This window comes from Humulus lupulus, chromosome 4, assembly GCF_963169125.1.
Source record: "Humulus lupulus chromosome 4, drHumLupu1.1, whole genome shotgun sequence".
Taxonomy (NCBI): Eukaryota; Viridiplantae; Streptophyta; class Magnoliopsida; order Rosales; family Cannabaceae; genus Humulus; species Humulus lupulus.
In genome coordinates this window covers 24,916,521-24,944,054 of record NC_084796.1, presented here as the reverse complement: position 1 = coordinate 24,944,054, position 27,534 = coordinate 24,916,521, and the positions used below count along the sequence as shown (strand labels likewise).

The following is a 27,534-nucleotide window of genomic DNA, read 5'->3' as shown; positions in this document are numbered from 1 at the left end:
GCTTTCGATGTCATATTTTCTATGGCTCGAAATCTGGGTATAACAGGTATGATCACATACTATTAGATGGTAGCAACCTGCAATGTATGTTTTTTTCTTAGTTTATATTTAATTTTATTTTGTTGAGATGTCATTTTTTTTTACTAATATGAATGCATTATTATTTTTAGTTAATTAAATAAGTTTATGCAATTTATGAATAATAAATATTGTGATATAGATATGTAGATATCATTAATAAAATATATAATATGATTTATAAAAAAAATGGTATTCACAATTTATGGTCCAAAGTTTTTTTATCATTTTCTACTGTCTTAATAGATTTTATTTTAAAAAGAGAAATAATGTATTTTATATTTTTATTATTTTATCTAAATAAATGTTTATATATAATATTATAAAATGAATTCATATAGATAAAGGCATAAATGTAAAAAAAAAAATATACAAAAATAATTAAATTATATATAAAAAAAAATAAGAAGGGTAGCTGCCTCGCTTGTCTTCAAATGAGTTATTTGTCAAAATGACAATCCCACAAACTCAAATTTGCAAACTAACTTTTCTTTTATTTTTTATTTTTCATATATTAAAATTTGAAAAACTGATGATATGGCATTCAATTAACTTTTAAATAAAAAATTAACTAATAAATAAAATAAAATAAAATGCCTTAAGAGCCTAAAATGATACTAAAAAATATTTCAAAAGCCCTAAGACCCTAAAACAATACCCATTTCTCATCCTTGCACGTTTGTTTTCTTCTTTCCTCCTTCACTATCAATAGACACAACTCCAACAGCAACCTACCATTGCGACAATCCTGACGACAACAACACCCAAAAACCCTATTTTTATATATTCTTCTTCATTTCTTCAATCCCACTCTAAAGATTCACTTTTCTTTGTTTTCTTCCTCCTCATTCTTTTGATGCATTTGACTTTTCTCAATTACACCCTAAAATATATTCTTCCTCCTTAAGATCAACTACATTGTCTAAAAAAAATATGGAATCACCAATTGATGCCCTAACTACATTGCCCTCATCAAATGAACATGAACAAGTATCTATATATATATTTATATACAATTTTGAATTATATATTTATTGAATTACAAGCATTTAGATTTTAAAATTATTGATATTCAACTTAAAAAAGATGAAATGTTGGAGCCAAAACTTAGATATCAAATTTTATATGCTCAAAAATAGACATAATAGAAAGTTGAGTAAAACATTGTATCAAACATGTAAAAAAAATACATAAGCCACTCTATGCAATCGATAGGGTCAATGTTATAATATTTTATATGAACTGACATAATTATACGTTGCTCACGTAGTGTCGTGATTAGCATGTAATGATAACTATATAATCGGTATTGCATGCTATTACCATCGGGCCATAATGGGATGGACATAATTTACTGACACGCTCGGGGCCCATGGACACACTCTTAATGTCTTTAGGCCAGCCTATTGGGCCAGAACAACTAATCCTCTCATTGGGTATCTAGGCTCAATAAGTCCATTATGTTTTATAAAAAATGTTACACCTTTATTATGTGAGTGTGGACAATGGGTGTTTAGAGGAAAATGAGAGAAAGAGAGTAGTGTTCATCTACACCCCAAGCACACCTTTGATCTTTGATATGTAGGTGGATGAAAAATGATGAGCATAATCATGGAGAATAATGATTCATAGACTTGATTACAAATGTATGTAAAACTTCTTTTCTTATTATGTTTGATGCCTTAAATAAGATGATTTCATTGTGCAATATTGAGCATGAATATGTTTGATCAATTCTTGATTATTGTTTGATGCTCAATAATTTCATCATCGTTTAGATCAATTTGAACTAAATCTAAAAGAAATAGTATGTGACCCTGTGTAATCTTATGAGTTACTTAGTTCAATTTAAACTAAATATTAAAAAACATTGTGACCCATGAGGTCGCACATGGTCGTTCATAAAAGAAATATTATACTTTGAGTATCTAAATCATTGTATTATTATATTATTTTGTATTGTAAATTCCTATTCTTATTATTTTCATTAATTTATATGTTTTCATTAGGCAAATTATTTTAGATTTCTACAATTGTCTTAACAGCAGAGCCCCCTTGTGTACCATTGTTATTACCAAGAAAAATAAATAAATTTCCATGTTGTTTTTTTTCACAAAAGTTTTAGTGTTATTTTTAGAGAGAAAAATGAGAGAAAAGCTAGAGGGAGAAATAGTGGGTTTTTACTTGATTGATTCTTAACTAATTATAACAAATACATTAACAAATATAATGATAGCGCATCCCCAATGGAGTGTCAAAAAGCTGGTGCAATACTATATTTAGCACATCTTACAAAAAGTATCACTCCAATGGTGTTTCAAAAAATATGTCAAATTTGGCACATGTTAAAAGTTGTGTCAAATTTGGCACAAAATATAGCATGAGTCAAATTTGACACATCAATAAATGTTATTTTATTTACCATATTGTCACTAATTATTACAATTTAGTAGTTGACAATTAATGACCTACCATGTATCATTTTTTATTTATTTTTTTAATGAAAAATTTCTTTGAATACATAATTTGGATAATAAAAATATTAATTAATTAATTCTTGTATGATAACAATAAATATTAAATGAATTATTGACTTTTTTGTATTAATTTGTATCTTGTGTATTGGAGCTTAGTTACAAGTATTAGGCCAAATATAACATTAACTTATTTTTTTTTGTGTGCTAAATTTGACATAAAATTTATGTGTTTATTAGAGACGATCTCACACAACTAACTAACATAACATACTCAAGCTAATGCATCAATATACACAAATACCACCAAAGTTAACAAAGTATGATATGCTAAAGATACCTTACTATATGAAAATTCGTGCAGAGAAATATCATTATGATATAATAAATAAACTCGTATGTATATTATTAAAACTTTCGAATTTCTCATCACATTCACATGTGAGCACAACTGAGCTTAACTTTATTTATTAATTTACAATAATTTGGAATATTCAAAATTAACGATGAAGAAGCTATCACCATAAAATAATAGATCCACTGGATCATCTCAAAGTCAACCATAGGATTCTTAACCTTACATTGCGTCTCACTCATTAATCTTATCTTTAAAGTTTAATAAGAAGTTGTATATTTATTATCATATATATATTTAAACAAATATATGGATTAGCGTAGCAGCTCATGAATGGTTGTCACACAAAGGGTCTGCCTACTTGACACTTCTTCTCAGGTGCTATATAAAAATAATTCAATCATGTAGCCAATTATGAGGACAATTTGTACATTCCATTTGTATATATATATATATATTAAATTAAAACATAGGGATTTTGCAGTGTATTTTCATTCATACACATGAAACCAACCAATATATGACTTTTCCTTTCCAAAATCGGATAGCTTCGTCTCCCACTTCCTTGTGTGTGCGACTGTCCGTACGCCTGCCCTTTCCGAGCCATTAGAAGACAAAACAAATGCTAAAAAAATGAAAAGAAATTTCGTAAGAAAATAAAAATGAAAAGTGATTAATATTATCTTCATTTATATCAATCATATCATAAACTTCAACGCCTCTTTTAAAAATTTGAAAAAACAAAGTCAAAATTAAACGAAACCCCTAACATATATAGCCCAAAACTTTCCTTTTTATATATTAAAAGTCCTCCTAACCCCACCCTTTCAGATTACTATAGAGTCATTGGGATGTTAATCATACTTAATTATATATTAAACTTATCAATCTCTCTTTCTTTCTTCTTGGTTTTAGGTCGTTGGCTCTTGTAGTTTTTACTATTTAGCTTGTATATATTTATATAACAATATAATTATACTTTTGGGCCTTTTGACATATTCTCCTATATGCTTACATATCCTACTTATAATCTCAGTATTTTATTGTTTATTGCTTAGGGGTTTCCATATATATATGAAGGCCACAAATCCAACATTTCATATCAACTAGAATCGATCACACCTCTCTCTTAATCTCTTTTGCTTTTGGTGATTAAGATTTGCTCAAAAGGGTATCTGAAATGGCAGGACGTGGTGGGATTCTCTTGGCTTCACTTCTTATTCTCTCATGCTTTGCTGACACCTCTTTTGGGATTGTTCACTTCTCTTCTCTTAAACGAACCCTTGTGGTCACAGCTTCACCAAAAACAGGACAAGGTATACACATCTCATCTCTTATATGTGTCACTCATGATAATGTTGACCTAAAATTATGTCGATTTTCTTATCAAATGAAAAAGGGGTTTGTTGTTTTATCTTAAATTTTGATAAAAAAGAAAAAAAAAATTGGTTAAATTTGCAGTTTTGAAAGCTGGTGATGACAAATTCACGGTGACTTGGGGTCTAAACAAGACTTTCCCAGCTGGGACAGACTCGGCCTACAAGACCATCAAGCTCAAGCTATGCTACTCACCAATCAGCCAAGTGGAGCGCCCGTGGAGAAAGACCGAGGACGAGCTCTCTAGGGACAAGACTTGCCAGTTCAATATCGTGACCAAGCCCTACAGCGCCGCTAACCAGAGCTACGAGTGGATCGTGGAGCGCGAAGTGACTCTAGGAACGTATTTCGTACGCGCCTACGCTTACGACTCCGCGGATGCCGAGGTGGCATTCGGCCAAACGACTGACGCAGCCAAAAAGACCAACCTGTTCGACATCATTGCAATCAGCGGGCGCCATACGTCACTCGACATTGCCTCCATTTGTTTCAGTGCTTTCTCCATTTTAGCCCTCATTGGGTTCTTTTGGGCTGAGAAGAGAAAGGGAAAATCATCAAAGTAACTAAGGATACACTAGTTTTGTCCTTTCGAAAGGGCAAGATCGTCAAAAAAGGACTCCTATGGTTGTGGAACTACTCTTTTGCATGTTTCTAGGTTTAGGTTTTTAATCATATTATGTGGTATTATTATTAGGGATCTAATGATGAAAATCACTCAAAATTGTGTTTTTCTTTCGAGTGTTTGGGACTTGAAATGGGATTGTATTGTCTATGTTCTAAGTTGGACTTTTGTGAAGGTGGGTCCAACTCCAAGAGGGAGCAATTATATGGGGTGTGCCATGAACTTGGTTAGTCCATATTTTGAGATGGGCAAGTTGAAAATTTTACTTTTATGTCTTAAAGAAATAAAATAAGAAACATTATAGATTATAATGTGTTGCATACATTGTAACCTTTTAAAATTGTTGATTGTTGATGGTGAATATGAACACGCATGCATATGATGATTTCATCAAAATGATAAATATAAATGTGTATTTATTTATATTAGTCAAAAGGTTGCTAGGAGTGAGCGGGGTATGAAATTGCCAACTGAGATATTGGTGGGTCCAAGATCACATAGAGCATTCGTTTTTTAATTTGGCTAACCAAAAAAAATAATTAAGAAAAAAAAATCTTCTAATTCTATGAAGATTCACATTCACATCATGGGTGTCCAATCTGTATTTGTGGGCACTAGTGGGTAAGTTTCAGATTCTTTTAAAAAGACCACAATTAGGTTCATTGATTTGGCTCACTGATGTTTAAGTTTTTTTCCCCTCAACTTATATAAATACTCATAATTTAGTATATGGTATTTTATCAAAATATACATTTTATATCCTATACTTATAATAATAATCATTTGGTATTATTTAATTGAAATTTATACCAATTTAATACATTCGGTAAAAAATTGGTTAACTTAAATGTTAAATATAACTATATTGCCCCTCATTTTTATGATTTATTGGATTTTATTTTATTTTGTTTTTGTTATTAATATTTTCTGAACTAATAATTTTTTTTAAATTAATTAATTAAAAATAAATAAATAAATCTAACCCCTAAAGTTAAACCCAAAAATTAAAATCAACACCCTAAACTTAACAGCCAAAATTTAAAATGAATTCAAACCAAATAGTTTAATTAAAACTTTAAAAAATTATTAGGGCCTGATTGGTATACAATCAGCATCCTATTTTATGAATTTGGAAACAAAAAATCAGTGGGCCCAACAAAAATACATGATTGGTTCAGTGATTTCAAAAATTATTTTCAAATTTGAATCCAAAAATTAGGCTAAAAATTGAAAACGATAATATCACGTTTTCATTTTATCCAATCCTAAAATCCAAAAAACTCAAAGTTTGACTTTTTTTAAAAAAAAAATGCATTAAATTTGACTTAAATATTTAATAATATATTTCAGTTAGCTATTTCATTAGAAATGCTATTTGGAGGTGCATATGTGTTTATTATAAATCTTAAAAATTTAAGCATTTTTTTGTACTTAAATTCAAGTAATTTTATAATTATGTATTAATTATAAAATAAGATATTTGATTATAAATTAAAAAGATACAAAAAATATATATTTAGACTTCAATGTGTAGATAATGTAAATATTAAAAGATATAAATATATTATTGATAATTAAAAGTAAAAATTTGAAAAGAATACCATATATATAAACAAAATATTATTGTATGTAAATGATATAAAGAAATTTAGTTTGATTAAAATTTAATATCATGTAATATTTCTTTACAATTATTAAATTAGTTTTCAGATTTAACTGAACTAATCACATATTCTGATATTGTTATATTTTCAGATTTTCTACTAATCACATATTCAACTTTTTAAAACTAAAAAATAATTCACAAACTATGAACCAATCATATGTTCAGAAATATGTTTTCAGTCACAATATTCAGATTTTCATTTCAGAATAACAGTTTTTAAAATTATTGTTTTTTAATCACGAACCAATCAGATCCTTAACTTTTTAGTTTACTTTAATTAATTTAAGAATATTGTTTTAGTTTTTTTTAAAGCTTATATTTGGAATTAAAAATATTTATATTTATTTAACCAATTAAAATAGTTTTTATCAAATATATTTTTTAATTAATTTATTTTGTTTAAAAATTTATTTTCAATTACTTTTTCATTGATTAACTTATAAAATATTTTTTTGTTTTATTAATTCAAAAAATATTTTTAAATCATTTTGATAAATAAATTATTAAAAGGAGACGCAAAATAGTCATATATATAATTTGTATTGATGAGATTTCAACCAGAGTACCAAATTAGTATAAATTATAAATAAAAGTATTGAATAATTATTATTATAAACATAAGAAATGTCTCCATAAAACACAAAATACGAATAAGTATATATCTATATTTTTTAGAATGATAATAAACTTCACTGACTCAACAAATCGTCTAACAATGTAGACTGAAGTTCAGTAGGGACATCCCCCTACTGAGTATTCGAAGTGGGAAAGGACAAGAAGGTCTAGCAAAGTTATGAGTTGTCCTGTTAGCCAAACGATTCACAAACAAAAGAGAAACATCTCGAAGATTAGAATGAAGATTTTTGCAATCATTAATAACTAAACCAAACATAGAACTCATAGTTGTACTGTTGCAAATAGCTTGAACAACCACAAGGCAGTTAGTTTCAAGCACCACACCTCTCCATTTTTTCTCCTCGATCCAGCTTAAAGCTCCCTTCACCCCAATTGCATGTGCTGCCTTCGAAGCCAACAAACCTCCCCTGCTGCAAAGTCTTGCTTCTATTAATTGACCCTCATGATCTTTAGCAATATTGAACCCAAACATCCCATTCCCTTCAAATAAGGCAGCATCCACGTTAACCTTAATCTTGTTCATCTGAGGCTTGACCCAAACTTCAGCTCCATCACCCTCCAACAAAGATGATGATGGGCAAATCAAGTTGTTATTCTGGGCTTTAATCCATTGATTAAGATACATAATCGCTGATGATACCACTTTCTCCACCTTCGGCTCCTTTCTTCTCTACACAAACTCATTTTTAGACCTCCACAAGGCCCAGCAAAGCATGGCAACTTCACTAGCTTTTTGCTTCCCAACCTTCTCAAATATTCCTGTTAGCCATTCAGTAAAATCCAACACTCCATCTACACGGAACCCAGCTGTCACTTTCCTCCAGAGAGATGCAAAATGACATGTTACCAAACTATGCAGAATTGTTTCATCAACCCTTCGACAGATAGGACACTCACGGGGAACATGGACATGTTTTAGATGCAATTGATACATAGTAGGAAGACAACCTACAGCCGCCCTCCACACCAGATTTTTAACTTTTGGATGTATTTTCAAGTTCCACAACAGCCTCCAGAAGCCTGAGTTATCATTTGAGTGCCACCTACCCTTCATAACTTGGACCATTTTATAAGCACTTCTAACCGAATAGCAACCAGAAATCTCCTTACTCCATTGGAAGTGATCCTCTACCCCTGAGTCACTAAGTTGGATACTCAAAATTAATTGTTTATCTCTATCCACAAACATATCAGATAGGAGATCCTCATCCCATTCAAACCTGCCTGGTTTCATCAATGATGATACATTCTTGTTCTCTAAACCTGGAGAAGCCGATACCACAAAGGGGTTCTCCTCACAAGGCAGCCACGGTTCCCCTAGGATCTTTACCCCCACTCCCGTCCCAATGCACCACCTCACCCCATTTCTAACAATGCTCTGCTCCTCCCAAAGACTCCTCCAAATGAAGCTTGGGTTATTCCCCAACACAACGTTGAGGAAGGATCCATTTGGATAATACCTTGCTTTAAAGACCAATGCCGCTAAAGAGTTGGCTCTTGTCAATAAACGCCAGCCTTGTTTACCAAGGAGAGAAATATTTAAATCACGTAGATTACGGAAACTCATTCCTCCTTGATTCTTGTGGTAGCTCATCCTGTCCCAGCTCATCTAGTTTATCCCTTTTCCATTCGTAGAGGAGGAATGCCACCAGAACTTACTCATAACTTTTTTCCATATCTCTACATACTTCCGGAGGTAACAAGAAAACAATCGTAGCATAGCTTGGAAGGGATTGTACTACTGTTTTAATAAGAATCTCCTTACCCGCCCAAGATAACAACTTCCCATCCCAGCTCTGAACTCTCTTTCTTCTCCTCTCCTTCAAAAAGCCAAGGATTACCCCTTTATTTCTTCCAATCGTGTTGGGCAATCCTAAATATGTAATCTGAGCATTTGCTTCCTGCATACCAAGTGCCTGACAGACATATATTCTCTTTCTAATCTCTGTTGAACTAAAAAATACAGAGGATTTCGCCACATTGACTTGTTGCCTCGAATCACTTTCAAACTTTTGAAGAATCTCCATCTTTCTTCTTGCGTCCCCATAATACGAATAAGTATTTTACTAAAACAAAAATGTGTCTAATCGAAAGTCATTGATTGATTTCACATGACAATATTTATGTTAGAATATTACACGATTTATTGCAAATCCGATCCAATATACTGTGATCAACTGAGCTATGTACTTTAGAAAGATGCTTTTATTAGCAATTTTTTTTCTCCAATTCTTATTTTTTTTTAATAATGAATTCATTACTTTCAATATAGTTTTGTGTAAACTACGATAAAAATACTCATTAACTCTATTTTTTAATGCAAAATACTAACTTATTAATTAAAATACAATAAAATAATTTGTACAAAATATAAATATAAATGAGTAAACTATGGATGTGAAGACAATTAAGCAAATAGAGAAAACTAATTAATAATTGATGGACTCAAAATGAGGATGTTTTAAATATTTATATCGCAAACGCACGAATCGTTCATATAGAATAGTGATCGTGTAAGCAAGGATGTCGAACCCAAATGAATTGTCTAAAATAAAAAAGAAAACTATTTTACACAAAAATTAATAAACTATAACCTAGCTCTAAAGATTGATGAGATTTTTGTATCAAGAAAATAAAATAACTAGATAATAATAAAGATATTAAAGCAAGAAAAATAAACATGATATGAATTGTAAACAAGTTGTAAGAGAAAGATTATCAAGATAATAAAATTCACAAAATATAAATTCAATAATATCTATAAGTACATTGATTCACAAGTTTTAATAGTAGAAATTAATCAAACTATTACCTATTCAATTTAGATATTCTTTTTAAGTACAAGTTATTATATTAATATAGGATTTATCTTCACTTTTAGTAATATAATATCAAAGTATTTAGTGTGAATCAATCTAAAGAAACAACAAATAAATCAATGAATATTATTTATAAGGCAAAATATAATATTTTTGTTATAAGCATTTAATGTGCACAATTTAATGACGCACCTTAATAAAAGAATATTATGATTTTGCACTAATGAAGAATAAAATGTAAATATATGCTAACAATAAAAAATACATGATATTTAAGATGAAAGAAAGTATTTGAAGAAGAAAAATTCATAAAATGTGTTGCACAAATGAGATATCAACATACAAATAAATACTATCTAATTCATATTGTTTCATCATCACCTTAATAATCTTAAAAAAAAAACTAAAAACTCATAACTAGAATAGAAATTACAAACATAAATAGAAAAATTTGGAGGAGGAACCCCCAAAATTTTCCTCTAAAAACTCATAGAAAAATGACCAAAAAGAACAAAAAGATGAAGAGAATAGAGTGGTCTTAAAAGTGTAGCAATTGTGTAGTGTAACCTCTTATAAAATGGTCTTCCAATCCCTTATTAATAGCAAAAAATAAAGTATTAAAATAATCAACTTAAATTAATTAAATAAAGTAAATATGACATGTAGAGGTAAATTATAAGGTGTAATGATGATTTTGTGGTGAAATATGTAGGAAAGTTGGGTAAAAATGTGACATTTTTGGACATTGGGACAATGAGACATTATTGGGCTCAAGAGAGGAGGAGGCAGCTGGGTTTGGTGGCTGTTGGCAGTTGGGTTGGGTTGGTGGCATGGGCTGGCCGAGGCAGTTGGGGCGTGGGCCTGTGTGAGGAGAAGGGAGGCTTCGGGTCTGAAGGCTGGAGGCACGCAGGTGGGCTGAGGCAGCCGCGGGCCTGGGGCTGGTTGCAGGGAGGCCCAGGTGGAGGTGGGTTAAGGCAGGCGGGTGGGCTGAGGTAGGTGGGCCCAAGCCGTGGGCTGAAGGCTGGGCTTTCCAAATCAGTTTCTCTCTTCTTTTTTTCATTTTTGCCACATTTCTTTTCTTAAATTTGAATTTTCAAACATCAAATTGCCACAAATTTCTACAAAATTATCATAAATTAAATTAAAACTAAATATTTTCATTAATAAAATATACAACATAAATCTCATGAAAATATTAATTAAAAATTAATTTACTTTGACATTAAAGTTCAATAAAACAACATTTTAACTTTTAATATAATAACACTAATTTAAAAATAATTAAACTACAACATATTACAATAAAATAACTATAAAAACACACAAAAATCTATAAAATCATGATAAGACTAATAAATTCAAAATTACTTAAAAACTTAATAAATTAATCAAAATCTTAAGAACTTAACACTAATTAGCTTATAAATAGTGGTAAAATAACTCTATTTTGTAGAGTTATCACACCCCCAAACTTAATATTTTGTTAGTCCTCGAGCAAAAGAAAAATAAAAACACAATTTTTTTTTGACATTTTACAACAAATGAAAACATGCATAAACACCAAGAAAAACAATTTTTTTTTCATTTTACAACAAATTGAAAAACATGCATAAACACCAAGAAAAACACATAAACACAAATAAAAACACATACACACTACCCCCAAACTTAAATGAAACATTATCCTCAATGTTTAATAAAATAGAAAAAATTAAGAATTACTTAATTTGATGTATGCTTCATTGATTTGACTCATTTGTTTTCTTCTCTTCTTTTCTTTTTGGGCAAGAAGTTTCCTTCAAGCTTTTGAAAAATATGAAATAAAAACACACAACAAAAGTGAAATATAAAATAAAACATGAAAAGTATGGGTTGTCTCCCACAAAACGCTTTAGTTTATAGTCTTTAGCTTGACTATATATATATTTTTTCTAACCTACACTCAATCGATGGTGTAGAATTTCATTTGTAGGGTGAGTTATGAGTTTGATGCAAATTCCATAAATAATAATTGATAATATCATACCTGCACAAAAATTAGAAATATGCAACATTGATGGAATATCAATTAAATGAGAAAATTGCACATCTATGTTAGACTCATCTTCATTTTGAGTAAATATATAAATTTGTTCAATTATAGGCTCTTGAGATATAATTATATCTTTTTCATTTTCCTCATGAGTCTCGAAAATTATTTCATCCAACTCTTTTGTTTCATTAGGAGGTTGGATGCATATTACAAGTTCTTCAACAACTTTATTCTCTTTTTCACTTTCAATTTGACTATTTGGATTGGAAATGAGTTGGTTGGGATAAACTTGTTTTTCTGACTCTATAACAGTTACAAGTTGTCCTACTATTGTCTCAATTTTTTAGATTGATTGTGACTGTGCTTGTAAGATTTGGTAGGTTGATTGCATGAACTGTTGTAGGGTATCTAATAACTCTACAAAATAGAGTTATTTTACCACATTTTTTATTCTAATGTTGCCTAGTCTTTGAGTTTTTAAGTAACTTACTAAGTTTTTAAGTAATTTTGAATTTATTAGGTTTATTTTAATTTTGTAGATTTTTATGTATTTGTATAGTTTATTATTGTAAAATGTTATAGTTTAATTATTTAAAATTAATTTTGTAAGTTAGAAGTAAAAAAATGTAATTTTGAGCTTAAATATTTAAGTAAATTAAATTTTAATTAATATTTTCATGGAACTTATATTGTATATTTTGTTATTGAAAATATTTAGTTTTAATTTAATTTATGTTATTTTTGTAGAGAATTTGTTGCATTTTTTGCTCTTGAAAAGCAAGAATAATGAAAGGAAATAGATGGCATTTTCAAGGAAAGAAAGGAGAAAAATGATATTATTGAAATATCAAAAGAGCTATTGGCCCAAGCTGCCAAGAAGCCCTTCAGCAACCGTGGGCCTCCTGCCCAGCCACTCGACCCAACCGATTCTCTCTGCCAGCCCGAGCCCCCTTCTCCCAGCTGCTGCCTATCTCTTTACAACCGGGCCCGCCAGCCAGCTGCTGCTCCTAGGCCCATCAGCTTCAGCAAACCACACGGCCCATCAGCTCTCCAGCTCCTTCCTTCAGCGGCCCACTCCAGCTGCACCCAGGCCCGCCTAGCCATTTCCCAGCAGCTTCTCCAGCCATCACAACCCTTATTCGGCCTAACAAACCGAAGCCCCCAACCTGCTCCCACGACCCAATCCACCCCAAAATAGCCAGCCACCTCCTTCCTGCCACAACCCCCTCTTGAGCCCATCAATTTGTACATTGTCCACTTGTTCAAAATGCCAACTTTTTTACCCACTTTTCTACACATTTTCACCACACATCATCATTACACCTTATAATTTACCTCTACATACCATATTTATTTAATTTAATTAATTTAAGTTAATTATTTTATTAATCTCATTTTGGCTATAAATATAAAATTTCAAGACCATTTTAGGGTGCTTAATTTTGGGGGAGGTTACACTACACAAGTTCTACACTTTCAAGACCTCTCTATTCTCTTCATCTTTTTCTATGAGTTTTTAGAGGAAAAATTTGGGGGTTCCTCCTCCAAATTTTCCTATTTATGTTTTTAACTTTTTTGTTTGTAATTTCTATTCTAATTATGAGTTTCTAATCTTTTTAAGATTATTAAGGTGATGATGAAACAATATGTAACTAGATAGTATTTATTTTGTATGTTGATTTCCCATTTTGTGCAACAAAGTTTATGGAATTCTCTTCTTCAAATATCTTCTTTCATCTTAAATATCATGTATTTTGGATTGTTAGCACATATTTACACTTTGTTCTTCATTATTGCAAAAACATAATATTCTTTGTGTAAGATGTGTCATTAAATTGTACACATCAAATGCTTAGAACAAAAATATTATGTTTTGCCTTATAAATAATATTCATTGATTTATTTGTTATTTCATTAGATTGATTTACAATAAATTCCTTAAAATTATAATTTTTAAAAGTGAAGATAAATTCTATATTTTTATAAAAAACTTGTGCTTAAATAGAATATCTAATTTGAATAAGTGATGGTTTGATTTATTTATGCTATTACTAAAACTTGGGAATCAATGTACTTTTAAATATTATTGAACTTATATTTTGTGGATTCTATTATCGTAATAATCTTTCTTTTACCATCTTGATTTCTATTAATTTATGTTTATATATTGTCTTTAATTTCTTTATTATTATCTTTTATTTTTATTGTTACAAATTCTCATTAATCTTTGGAGCTAGGTTAGAATTTATTAATTTTGGTTTAAAATAGTTTTCTTTTCAATTTTAGACAACTCCTTTGGGTTCGACATCCTTGCTTACACGATCACTATTCTATAAGAATGATTCGTACGCTTGTGATATAAATATTTAAAACGTATCCGTTTTGGGTCCATCAGTATCCTCTAAAGATAGGCTAGTTTCTTGTTGAATGTAATATGATAGGTCGAATTGGGCATGACTTTGATTATGCATGTTGAATTCATGCCCTTGATTCATTGGAGACTGGGTATGCCATTGATTCATGGATATTCATATCATTAGTTTCTCCATAATTTAAATTTGAGTGATCATAATAGTTGTACTCAGAATTCCAACTACAATTAAAATGATCCACTTCAAATGACTTTTTTTTTTTGAAGTATTTTTTCACAATTACACAATAATATGCTAAGAGAAATAAAATATGGCAAAATAGATAATGTTAACTAAATTTGAACAAAAGTTGGGAGGCCTAGCATGCCATCAACCATAACAAAAATAAAGTACAAACTAGGAGGCACAAGTTTCATCAACTAAAGAAAAGAGTTGGGAGGCAAAAATGTCATTAACCAAAACAAAAATAAAGCAAAAACTAGGAGGCAAAAATTGCCATCAACTACTAAATGTGCACAGAAATATAACAACAAAAATAAATAAAGTAAATTACAACAAATATTAGGAGGCACAAGTGCCGTCAACTAACAAAAATGTAGCAAAAAAAAGATATTACAACAAAAATAAAAAAAAATTAAGAGGCACAAGTGCCGTCAACTAAAAAAATAAAAAGCATGAGTATAAATAGATATATATATATATAAGTGAATTTTTTTTTTGGGTGGTAGAACCGTTCCAAATTTTCTTCTTATCTTTGTTTTTTAGTTTTATATATATATTTTTTTAAGTGCAAAAATTAAATAACTAGTAGAAGAATTCATTAACCATGAGAAACATTTCGTTTCTTTTCTTGCAACTCCCCGACAACGGTACTAAAAACTTGATGGACCCAAAATTGCTATGTTTTAAATATTTATATTGCAAACGCACAAATCGTTCATATATAATAGTGATCGTGTAAGTAAGGATGTCGAACCCAAAGGAGTTGTCTAAAATAAAAAGAAAACTATTTTAAATCAAAATTAATAAACTCTAACCTAGCTCTAAAGATTAATGAGATTTTTGTATCAAGAAAATAAAATAACTAGATGATAATAAAGATATTAAAGCAAGAAAAATAAACAAGATAGGAATTTTAAACATGTTGTAAGAGAAAGATTATCAAAATAATAAAATCTACAAAATATAAGTTCAATAATAGAAATTAATTCCCAAGTTTTAATAGTAGAAATTAAAACTACAAAATATAAGTTCAAGTTCTAATATAAGAAAATATAAGTTCAATAATAGAAATTAATTCCCAAGTTTTAATACAAAATATAAGTTCTATAAGTACATTGATTCCCAAGTTTTAATAGTAGAAATTAATCAAATTATAACCTATTCAATTTAGATATTCTTTTTAAGCACAAATTATTATATTAATATAGGATTTATCTTCACTTTTAGCAATATAATATCAAAGTATTTAGTGTGAATCAATCTAAAGAAACAACAAATAAATCAATGAATATTATTTATAAGGCAAAACATAATATTTTTGTTCTAAGCATTTGACGTGCATAATTTAATGACACAAATTAATAAAAGAATATTATGATTTTGCACTAATGAAGAATAAATTGTAAATATATGCTACCAATAAAAAAATATATAATATTTAAGATGAAAGAAAATATTTGAAGAAGAAAAATCCATAAATTTTGTTGCACAAATGGGAAACCAACATACAAAATAAATACAATCTAGTTACATATTGTTTCATCATCACCTTAATAATCTTATAAAGATTAAAAACTCATAACTAGAATAGAAATTACAAACATAAATAGAAAAATTTGGAGAAGGAACCCCCAAAATTTTCCTCTGAAAACTCAGAAAAATGACCAAAAAGAAGAAAAAGATGACGATAATAGAGTTGTCTTGAAAGTGTAGCAATTGTGTAGTGCAACCTCTTTTAAAATGGTATTCCAATCCCTTGTTTATAGCAAAAAATAAAGTATTAAAATAATCAACCTAAATTAATTAAATATAGTAAATATGATATGTATAGGTAAATTATAAAGTGTAATGATATTTTGTGGTGAAATATGTAAGAAAGTTGGGTAAAAATATGACATTTTTGGACATTGGGACATTGTTGGGCTCAAGAGAGGAGGAGGCAGCTGGGTTTGGTGGCTGTTGGCAGTTGGGTTGGGCTGGTGGCGTGGGCTGGCTAAGGCAGCTGGGGCGTGGGCCCGTGTGAGGAGAAGGGAGGCTTCAGGCCTGAAGGCTGGAGGCAGGCGGATGGGCTGAGGTAGGCAGGTGGGCTGAGGCAGGCAGGCCCAAGTCGTGGGCTAGGCTCTCCAAATCAGCTTCTCTCTTCTTTTTTTTCAAATTTGCCACATTTCATTTTTAAAATTTGAATTTTCAAACATCAAATTGCCACAAATTTCTACAAAATTATTATAAATTAAATTAAAACTAAATATTTTCATTAATAAAATATATAACATAAATGGCATGAAAGCATTAATTAAAACTTAATTTACTTTGCATTTAAGTTCAATAAAACAACATTTTAACTTTTAATCTAATAACATCAATTTCCAATAATTAAACTACAACATATTACAATAAAATAACTATAAAAATACACAAAAATCTATAAAATCATGATAAGACTAATAAATTCAAAATTACTTAAAAACTTAATAAATTAATTAAAATCTTAAAAACTTAACACTAATTAACTTATAAAATGTGGTAAAATAACTTTATTTTGTAGAATTATCAATAATAATATAGACAAATGAGGAAAGAAAGTTTTTCAAAAAAATTTCTTAGCGGTTATTTTGTATTTTTTTTTAAAATATAAAAAGATATGAAAATAATTTTTTAATTTTTTAATTTTATGAGGTTTTAATTAGAAAAGACATGAGGAAATAAAGTGTGCAATAGAATCACCCATTTTAGTTTGATTAGCTGCAAATTTTATCTACTACAAATTTTCTCTTTATTAATAAGTTTTTTTTTTGGATCTCTTTAATAATAAGTTGGTTAATAAAGCACAAATTAAGCTATGATATAGATTCAACACAACAGACAAAATACATGAATATAAAAAAATCAGAAATATTTGTCTAAAAATAAATGGTTCTAATCAATACTCAACAGTTACAAATAAAGAATTTTGAGGGAATTCCCACTAACCAAAATAACACTTTACGCCGTAGATCACTAGGAGATCTTCCTGAACCTTCTATAATAATAATAATTGAATTACTTAAAGCAATATCAATGGTCAGTTCACTCGGTAGTCATCATCAATGTTATTGGTATATTATTTTATATAATATAATGTTAGATTAAATAATATGACAAATACTTTGTAACAAAATATTGAGAGTCATAAAATTAGACACATATGTGTCTGTAACATATTTTAGAGTTACAAAATCAGCTACAAATTTATAACTTCTACAATCACCAAATAATGTGTAGATTGATGGTTACACATTTTGAGATTGAATTTCATTAGCTATAATGTGATATGGTTGTTGATGATATATTTTTAACCCTCATTAGGTATATGAAAATTACAAAAACATGTGGGAAATGTATTGAGACGTTTTGAGAAAATGTGCAAAATTCGAAGGCTACAACCTTCAAGCTGCGGCCAAGAGCATCCTAAGCCGCGGCCTAGGTTGCTGTTAGCCAAATTTCATTTTGCTCTTTCTTCAATTTGAATATTTTCAACAACCCAAGTAACTCACAAATCTTCATTCTAATTCCATAAACATCTAATTAAACATTGATAACAATCAAGAGGTTAGTGGAATTTGAAATTCAAAGAGTGTCTCAGAACTCTATAAATAGGATCCTAATGCCCACTTGTAAGACACACCATTTTCTATCCACAAAGCACTTGGCTAGAAAATACACAAAAATATTTGATAATTCCAGAGAGCTATATCCAAACTTGAGAGTCTCTTAGTGCTTAAAGAATATGAGGAAATAAGTTTTTGGACAAAGGTCTTGAACCTTGTTCAAATTGATGATCTTTACTACTCTACATTTTGGTTGTGTGAGAGTTATTGTTCTTTATTTCTTTTGTTTTTATTTCAATATTTAGTTTACATATTTCTTTGTATTATTTATGTTTTGAGTTGTATTCTTCTTCTACATCTTTTATATTAATTTGTACTTTTAGCAATTGAATTGTAACATTTAGTTTAATTAAATTCTTGTCTATTGTATTTCTTGCTTATAAATGTATTTTGTATTTTGGTTTCTATTTCCAGTGGATAATATATATTCTCTAATAGTCACTCGCAAGTTTAAATTAAGAAAAATGATATAATATAACCCACAAAGTCAGAAATGTATTTCATCATACTTTACTTTTCATATTAAGTATTACGAATTGACAAAATGTGGAGAATACTTTATTGTATTAGATTTCAGTAAAGATACAATAATAGAGAAAGCAAGAAAAGAAGAATAGAAACTTAAGCTATGTTGTTATAACATAATAACAGAGTTACCTAACATTAACTAAATTAAATATGACTAAATATATATAGGTACTGAGTAGTATAGAAAATACATATAATATATACATATGATCTAATAGCCCCCTCAAGATAGATTGTGTATATTGTGCACAGTCATCTTGGATATGTGGGAGGATAAGGTTGTGGATGGTAGAGGTTTGGTGAAGGCAACAACTAGATGGTGCTTGTTGCTTAATGAGACCAAGCGGATGGATGAGTATTTGATTTTGTCCCTAATAAAATGACAATCCAACTTGATGTGTTTTTTCCATTCATGGAAGGTGGGATTGTTAGCAATGTGTACAACGAATTAATTGTCACAATATATGAATGTCGGGGAGTGTTGAGGTACTTGAACATCCTTCAGCAAGTATTGTAGCCAAGTAACCTCACTAGCAGTAGCAGCTAAAGCTCAATATTCAGCCTCGGCAGAGCTTTTGGAAATGGTAGGTTGTTTCTTGCTGGGCCAGGAAATGAGACAATCACCAAGGAAAACATAGAAACCCGTGGTGGATATACGGGTGAGAGGACAAGATGCCCAGTCAGAATCGAAGAAGGCTTGAAGATGTAAGGAAGAGTTTTTTGGATAAAGAAGACCTTGTCCGGGGGTGCCTTTCAAATAACAAAGAAGATGATAGACAACTTGGAGATGAGGTGTCCGAAGTGAAGACATGAATTGACTCTAACAGTGTACTGAGTAAGTAATGTCAGGTCTTGAAAGGGTGAGATAAAAAAGTCGTCCAATAAGATGCCTGAACTGGGAAGGATCTGATAAGAGGTCAGCATCTGTGGAGTTGAGTTTGAGACGAGGATCCATGGGAGTGGTGGCTGGTTTGCTGCCTAAGTAACTAGTGTCGTGAAGCAATTGGAGAGCATACTGTTGTTGAGAGATGAACATCCTAGACGAAGATCTAGCAATCTCGAATCCGAGGAATTACTTTAACATGCCAAGAGCTTTGAGCTTGAAGCGATCATTTAAGGACTGATGAATCTAGTGAAGACAAGCCAAAGTTGGTCCAATAATGATGATGTCATCGACATAGACGAGAAGAGCTATGAAAGAAGGGCCACTACCTCGAGTGAACAAGGTGTAATTAGCTTGGGACTGAATGAAGCATGCTTGGGAAAGTGTTGCAGAAAGCTTTATGTACCATTGACGAGAGGATTAACAAAGTCCATAAAGAGACTTGTGTAATTTACACACAAAGAGGAGGCATTGTAGAAGGAGAATTAGGTGTTAGTAAACCAGGTGAAAATTGCATATATACTTCTTTATTAAGATCACCATTCAAAAATGCATTATTAATGTCTAGTTGAATAATATGCCATTTTCGGACAATTGAGATAGCTAGTAAAAGTTTAAGAGTGACCATCTTGGCCACGGGGGAGAATGTATCAAAAAAGTCAAGTCCTTGTTCAGAATAGCCTTTGGCTACGAGATGAGCTTTGTAACGTTCAATAGTGCCATCACTGTGGTACTTTATCTTATAGATCTAGCGACATCCTATAGTAGTTTTGTGAGATGGAAGTGGCGTGAGAGACCAAGTCTTGTTGTCTTCTAGAGCTTGCAGTTCGGTTTGCATTGCGTGGACCCAAAGAAGATCTGAGGCAGCAGTTTTGTAGGATGTTGGTTCAACATGAGTATAGACTGCAAGAACGAAGTTTTTGTGTGAGTCAGAGAGTTTGGAATAAGACATAAAATTGTTAATAGGGTAAGGAGTAGATAGAGTGTGATGAGTGCTAGTATTGCACTCGAAATCCTTGAGATAAGCTGGAGGATGAGACTGTCGAGATGATCTACGAAGAGGTGGCAGACTAATTTCAGTGATGGGGTCAGCAGCTGGTATTGTCGGTGTACTATGAACAGGAGAGGCAATGGAGGAATCATTCAGAGATAAATTGGCATCATTTGATGTAACCTCTGCTGGAGAAAAAGAGCTATAATAGTCTACAACATCAGTGTGAGAAATTGAAGGAGAGGGAAACACAATGTCAGGAAAAATATTAGTTAGAACATGAACATTATTAAGCTTGTGAAATGGAAAAATAGTCTCATGAAAAACAACATTCCTTGAGATAATTTTTTTTTGGTGTTTATGTCATAGAGTCTATAACCTTTCACTCCTGGAAGATAGCCAATAAATACACAAGTGCGAGCACGAGGCTCAAATTTAGTTCTATGAGCAGGCAATGTAGAAGCAAAGGAAAGACAACCAAAAATTTGAAAGAAATTATAATCAGGCAATTTGTTATACAGCAAATGATAAGGGGATTTATTTTTTAAATTTGGAGTAGGTGTTCTGTTGATTATGTAAGTAGTAGCAAGGATGAAATCTGACCAGAAAGTAATGGGAGTTTGTGCTTGGAAATGCATAGCCCGAGCTACATTAAGAAGGTGTTGATGTTTTTGTTCAACAACAACATTTTGCTGAGGTGTATCGACACAGGAAAATTGATGTAAAATACCATTTTTGGCAAACAAGTCTGTGAAGGTCAGTTCATGTGTATTATTAGATCTAAAACACTTGACTACTTTATTAAATTGAGTTTCAATCATTGTGAGAAAGTTAGGAACAATATGCAGAACATCCGATTTATGTTTGAGAAGAAATATCCAAGTAAATCGAGATTTGTCATCAACTAATGTGAGAAAAAATCTGTGATTTGAGTGTGAAGGTGTATGGTGTGGTCCCCATATATCACAATGTATAATATCAAAGAAATCATCACCAAAAATATTTTTTTTAGGAAAAGCCAGTTTTATCTGTTTGGCTTGAGGACAAATATAACTAGTAGAATTTTTGTACAACTGAGAAGTGTTACAGTGTAAAGTAGAATTGAGTAGGTCTAAATGTTTGGATGAAATATGACCTAATCTAGCATGCCATATTTATGCACTAATTGAGTTATAGTGAGCAGATGGCTGAGCCAAATCCAAAATGTACCAACCATAACAAGTGCTACCCTTGCCAATCATCCTCTCGGTGATTGTTTCCTGTATGGAAAATGAATCACAACAAAAGGAAATAGAGATGGAATTAAAAGAAATCAGGGCACAAACCGAGATAATGTTATACTTAAATGTGGGAACATATAATACGTCAGTAAAAGTAAAATTTTTGTATAACATCACAGTGCCAGAGTGTTGTACAGTTAGAGTGAAGTTATCGGGCAAGATTAATGTGGTAGCTAGTATATTGGAAAATGAAATAAAAAGAGAAGCATGTGAACATACATGTCTTGTTGCTCTTGAACCTACAATCCAAGTTTCAGTATATTGCAAATGAGATGTAGATAAAATGATACCTTGTGTAAAGAGAAGATTCATTTTGACAAGGTGGTTTGGTGTAAGCTGTCTATTCCGAAGCATAGATTTATTCTCTAGCAAGCGGTGCTAGGTCACCTCCTCACTCGAGACAACTTGCTTAAATGCCATATCCCGCTTGAGTCTTGTCTCTGTCCTGTCTGCGAATTAGACCAGGAATCACATGAACATTTATTCTTCAGGTGTCCATTTTCTCAGCAGGTTCTTGGTGAAGTCCAGACCAGGTTGAGGCTTCAGATTTGGCCTTCTTCTTATTCAGAGTGGCAGAAATGGATGGAATGAAGACCAAAGGGCCTATTGCAGAAGATAAGTGCTGCTGTTCTTGCTGCCTCAGTGTATTATATTTGGTCTAACAGGAACTGGTGTATTTTTGAGGCTTACTCTTGTACTGTTTCGAAGCTGAGCTTTTTGATTCTCTGGGGTATTAAAGCCAAATTAATTGATCTTAGGAGCTCCAAGCTTAAGGCTGGAGAGAAGAGACTGGTTACTTTTTTTCAATTGATGTAATTGTTTGTTTATTTTTCCAGAACTGGTAGTTTGTAAATTGGCTTGATCTTGGTGGAATATATTTCTTTTCTTATCAAAAAAAAAAAAATGATACCTTGTGTTTCAGCAGAAAGATTTGTGTTAGAAGATGGTATACCAGATTTTTTATTTGCAAGAAGGTTCAGTAGTTGTTGATACTGAGTTGCATTTAGTTGAGGCAAAAAAGTTGTATTTTCAGAACTAGTTGATGCAGTTGTGTCACAAGCTTGAAATTGATTAGCAGCAGCTGTAGTGGGTGCCTTGGATTTGTTATAGCCAGGTGGATATCTATGTATCTTATAGCATTTCTCAATGGTGTGACCATATATATTGCAATGAGTACAGTAAAGTCTGTTCTTGCATGGTGGATACGACTTGGTTTGGCTAGTAGATGTATTTGTATTTGGTTTAGATCCGGTGAAGCTGGATGTCATTGAGGGGTGTGTGACCTGATCTGATTGAGATGTTGTGGTGATCTCACCTCTTTGGTTCTCCTCTTGAGTAACAAGATTGAATACTCGGCTCATAGGAGGAAGAGGATCCATAAGCAAAATGTTGCCGCTTACTTGGGAGTAGGATTCTGTAAGGCCCATCAAGAAAGAAATAGTGTACTCCATGTTGTGATGATCTTGAAGAGCCTTAACCCCTCCGCATGTGCATTTTCCACAGGTACATGTTGGTTTGTGGTTTGAGAGTTTGTCCCACAAACTTTTGAGTTGGGTATAATAGTGGTTGATCGATTGGACATCTTGCCTCAGTTTCATTAAGGCCCACCTTAGATTGAAGATGTGCGGTCCATTCCTTCTTTGAACACGATTCTTGAGATCGTTCCATATTTCAGTTGCAGATTCATCATACAAGATACTAGCCAAAATATCCTCAGAGTTCGAGTTTAATATCCAAGAAATGACGATATTATTATTTCTAATCCAAGCATTGTATAGCAAAGAATCAGAAGATGAGGGTTTAGAGATAAAACAATCAAGAAAATCTGACTTGTTCTTGACTGAAATAGAGAGTTTCATAGCTCAGCTCCAAGAAGCGTAGTTATCCTATCCAGTGAGGAGCTATGAAACCATAACATTTCCTGGATTGTCGGAATGATGGAGGTAATACAGACCTGAAGGATCGTCAATGGTTGATCTTGTCCCTGGAACTGATTGTAGACTGAGTGTCGCAGAGTTGTTCGTAGCACCACCGGAGGAAGCTTCGGCAGGAAGAGAAGGGTCTTCAGCGGAAGGAGACGAAGACGTGGTTGTAGAATGACCAAGAAAGAGTCACAAATGAGAAGAATAAAGAGTAAAGTGTGTTGGAGGTCAGAATAATGGTGGTCAGAATTGAAAACTGTGGATGAGGAAGAGAACGCTGCCTTTGCCGGAGAGGATGAACACGAAAGGCAGGATTTCAGATCAGACGGGAAATCAAATTTCCCTCTCTGATACCATATTACAGATTGACAAAATGTGGAGAATACTGTATTGTATTAGATTTCAGTAATGATACAATGTGGGTCATTGGTTTATATAGACCAAGACAATAGAGAAAACAAGAAAAGAAGAATAGAAACTTATTCTATGCTGTTAACAGAATATCAGAGTTACCTAAAGTTAACTAAACTAAATATAGCTAATTATATATAGGTACCGAGTAGTACACAAAATACATATAATAAATACATACAATCTAATATTAAGGAAGACAAGTCAACATACAATCTAATATTAAGGAAGACAAGTCGACTTTTAACAAGTATTAAAATTTGAAGGTTAAAATAAGTTAGTTGCAGCAAATACACTCGTCATTGGAGATTGGAAAATCATGAATTAAAGATATAAAAACATGTAATCAAACTTTACATCTAGTCCCTTTATTTCTTCCGTAAAATTGTGGGAGAGGAAAGCCAAACAAAAATAAACTTTCTTTGATGCAAACATCCCAAGTCCAAAAACTTCTCTAAGACTTGGATAATTGAGAAAGAAAAGTTTATACATGACAGTATCTCATAATGAAGTAAAAGGCCTGGGAAAAGTGATTTGGTTTTTATCCAACACTCGAGGACAAAGTCACTTTCTTCACAAGAGTGGACTCTAGAGAAAAGAAATAGCTGGATAATCATGGTATGTTACCGTTAAAGTATGCAGCTTTTGAATCCTAAAATGTTGGAGTTCTTTGAATATAGACATAAAGAAACTTCCTTAGTCTTCCAAGCTTTTATCAATTGTCTGCTTAAGGATTGAAACACATTTCAGTACTTTCCATACGATCAGTACCAATAAGTGATAGTTTATCATTATAAAGATCCATATATCCAAAGGCATCTGTTCCTGGAGGGCACTCAAGGGCAGCTTCAAGAACTCTATGGTGTATTCCGTGAGTGTCAATCGAATGCCCACCTTTGTGATCATGACCAGCAATGCAAACCTTTACACAATTGTACTTGTGTATCACATCCATTACTTCGTCGAAGTTCCAAAGAAGTGCTTCACGAGAAGTTGAGCCGGGATCTAAAGGCAGATGGCAACAGATCACTACTTTTTGCCTCATGTTTGTTGCTTCCTGAAGGATGCCATCTAACCATTTCAGTTGCTCTTTCCCTACAGCTCCATTAAACATGAGGAACCTTCTCTCAAGGCCAACCAGTCCCTCAGGGCTATTCTTTTCTGAATTTGGATTCTTCTCCTGGAGGAATTTCACAGCCTCCAATCTTTTGGGATGATCTTGAGGCCAACCAATTGCGCTTATGTCATAGCCATCCAAGACAACAAATCTGAACTCGGGCGTTGGAGAAAAATCGTAGTAAGCACAACCGTCCTCACTTGGAATCTTCAACATTGGAAGTAAATTGTCACGAGGAAGATTGTAGAGGCAGTGATTACCAATCATATGATAGACCGGGCCATCAAATTTTTCAAATTCTTCAACAACTTTTTTTACTGTACTTAAAGATTGGTCTTTTGGGCAAAAACCATCAACAATATCCCCAAAATTGATGACAAATTTATGCTTCTTGCCCTCGTTCCATCTCTGCACTGCTCTCTGTAATATAAGAATACTATGGCGATAATACCGTGGAACGCCAATAAAAGAGCGGCCATCAGGAATATCAGCATGCTGAACATCAGAGATTATGCCAAAAGACAAGATGGGAAGATTCCCCTGTCTACTTAATGCATTAGCTGATCCCATAATGGAAGCTTGCAGCTGATCCTATCAAACAGCATAATAGATGATGTCAAGCTAAATTGTAGTTAATCTGCTTCATATTGGAATGTCAATGAAACACAACACCAAAATGTTTTTGTTTTTGTACTAATAAGTGACAATGATAAATCGCTAGCTAAGTGAATTCAATATACAAGATAAACATGCACAAGGCATGCTCAGTTCAGTTCCATTGCATCAAATTCAAATCTATACCGAAAATCCAAATTTTACTATTTTTTTTACATGTGAAAACAATTAGCCTGTTGCTGAATAGTTTAAGAAGGCAATACCCCTTGCAAGACATAAGTATTTTCAGTATTAAATTATATAGAATGAATGTGAATCAATGACTGATATGTTTAGTCTCACTACATAGGCACCGGCTATTATTTGCAAAATTAGCTTCTTAAAGATTTTTCATTAAATTTTGAATCAAAAATAGAAAACCCAATGAATGACTTTTATTAAATTACAGTAAAATAAAGTTTGAAACTTTTTCCCACTAAATTTTACATAGACAATCATATAGGGCGATTTTATCAATACAAGAAATAATTTTTTCAGAAAATTGATGAAATACGTTTTTCTGTGACCCAAATATACAGTGTTAATATCACAATTACATACAAATTTATAGCCTTTACGAATTCACCAGACCAGACATGAAAAGCCAGGTGAATGAAAACAACCCTCTTTCTTCATAAATTAGAATACAATACTAAATACAGTAAAATTCACATCAGCCAACAATCTGCATTATCAAATCAACTGATTACATTCCTGAACAAACTGCGAATTGCAGCTGTGAAAAAGAAACGGAGAAAATTAGAAATTGAGTTTTCATTTACTACTTCAAATATTTATTTTTGGGATAGAAAGCAATGGTATCGTACCTTAAAAAGATGTAAGAAGAGGAGAATACGAGTGGTGGTAAGTTGAAGAACTTGAGATTGTCGGATTACAATCCTGGTCTCGGCTGCATAGGAATATTCGCGAATACAGAGAGTTTCGAACGAACTCAGCTCCGGTTGTTGTTGTGGTTGACATTAGCTACCGGTTTGCCAAACCAAATTGTTTGGTTGGTGAAACTTTTTTAATGACTGAGATACCCCTCAGTGTTAAGATCTTGCCATTTATTAGATTGCTGGCATCGTTCGCTGTTCGCAATTTATGTTGGTCGTGTTGTGTGGCTACTGTATTATAAAAAAAAAAAAAAGCTTAAATCAAACTTGACTCATTTATTAATTGTATCAAAAATAAAAATATAAACCCAACCTCCAACCAGTATATAAATGGGTTGACCTGACACGACTCGTGTAATCTGTTTTTATAAAGATTGTGCTAAATTTGGTAACCTATCAATCTTTTAATTTGTTTATGACATATTTAACACATTTATAACTTATTTATGACTTATTTAATACGTTTAATATAAACAAATTAGCATATTTTCAAATTATGTGCCTATTTTAAATACAAAGATATGATAAATAAAAATATGTAATTTTAAATAG

General features: G+C 31.7%; 3 protein-coding genes across 5 annotated transcripts; 1 reads left to right on the top strand and 2 right to left on the bottom strand.

The window, feature by feature from the left end:
* Window positions 1-3,755: 3,755 nt before the first annotated feature.
* Window positions 3,756-5,228, top strand: LOC133830216 (high-affinity nitrate transporter 3.1). Its single transcript, XM_062260142.1, has 2 exons — window positions 3,756-4,223; window positions 4,369-5,228. Exons 1-2 carry the CDS (start codon window positions 4,088-4,090, stop codon window positions 4,845-4,847), a joined length of 615 nt encoding a protein of 204 aa, XP_062116126.1. The 5' UTR covers window positions 3,756-4,087; the 3' UTR covers window positions 4,848-5,228.
* Window positions 5,229-8,863: 3,635 nt separating this feature from the next.
* LOC133832005 (uncharacterized) lies at window positions 8,864-9,235 on the bottom strand. Its single transcript, XM_062262401.1, has one exon. It carries the CDS (start codon window positions 9,233-9,235, stop codon window positions 8,864-8,866), a length of 372 nt encoding a protein of 123 aa, XP_062118385.1.
* Window positions 9,236-24,617: 15,382 nt separating this feature from the next.
* Window positions 24,618-27,183, bottom strand: LOC133830215 (manganese-dependent ADP-ribose/CDP-alcohol diphosphatase-like). 3 transcript variants are annotated; one of them, XM_062260140.1, is made up of 3 exons: window positions 26,914-27,183; window positions 26,648-26,822; window positions 24,618-26,023 (listed from the first exon to the last, which is right to left on the bottom strand). In XM_062260140.1, exon 3 carries the CDS (start codon window positions 26,000-26,002, stop codon window positions 25,043-25,045), a length of 960 nt encoding a protein of 319 aa, XP_062116124.1. In that variant the 5' UTR covers window positions 26,003-26,023; window positions 26,648-26,822; window positions 26,914-27,183; the 3' UTR covers window positions 24,618-25,042. The 3 variants fall into 3 exon arrangements, with proteins under 3 accessions (XP_062116124.1, XP_062116125.1, XP_062116123.1); XM_062260141.1 differs by lacking the exon at window positions 26,648-26,822 and having other exon boundaries at window positions 24,618-26,017; XM_062260139.1 differs by lacking the exon at window positions 26,648-26,822 and having other exon boundaries at window positions 26,914-27,182.
* Between the last annotated feature and the right edge of the window lie 351 nt (window positions 27,184-27,534).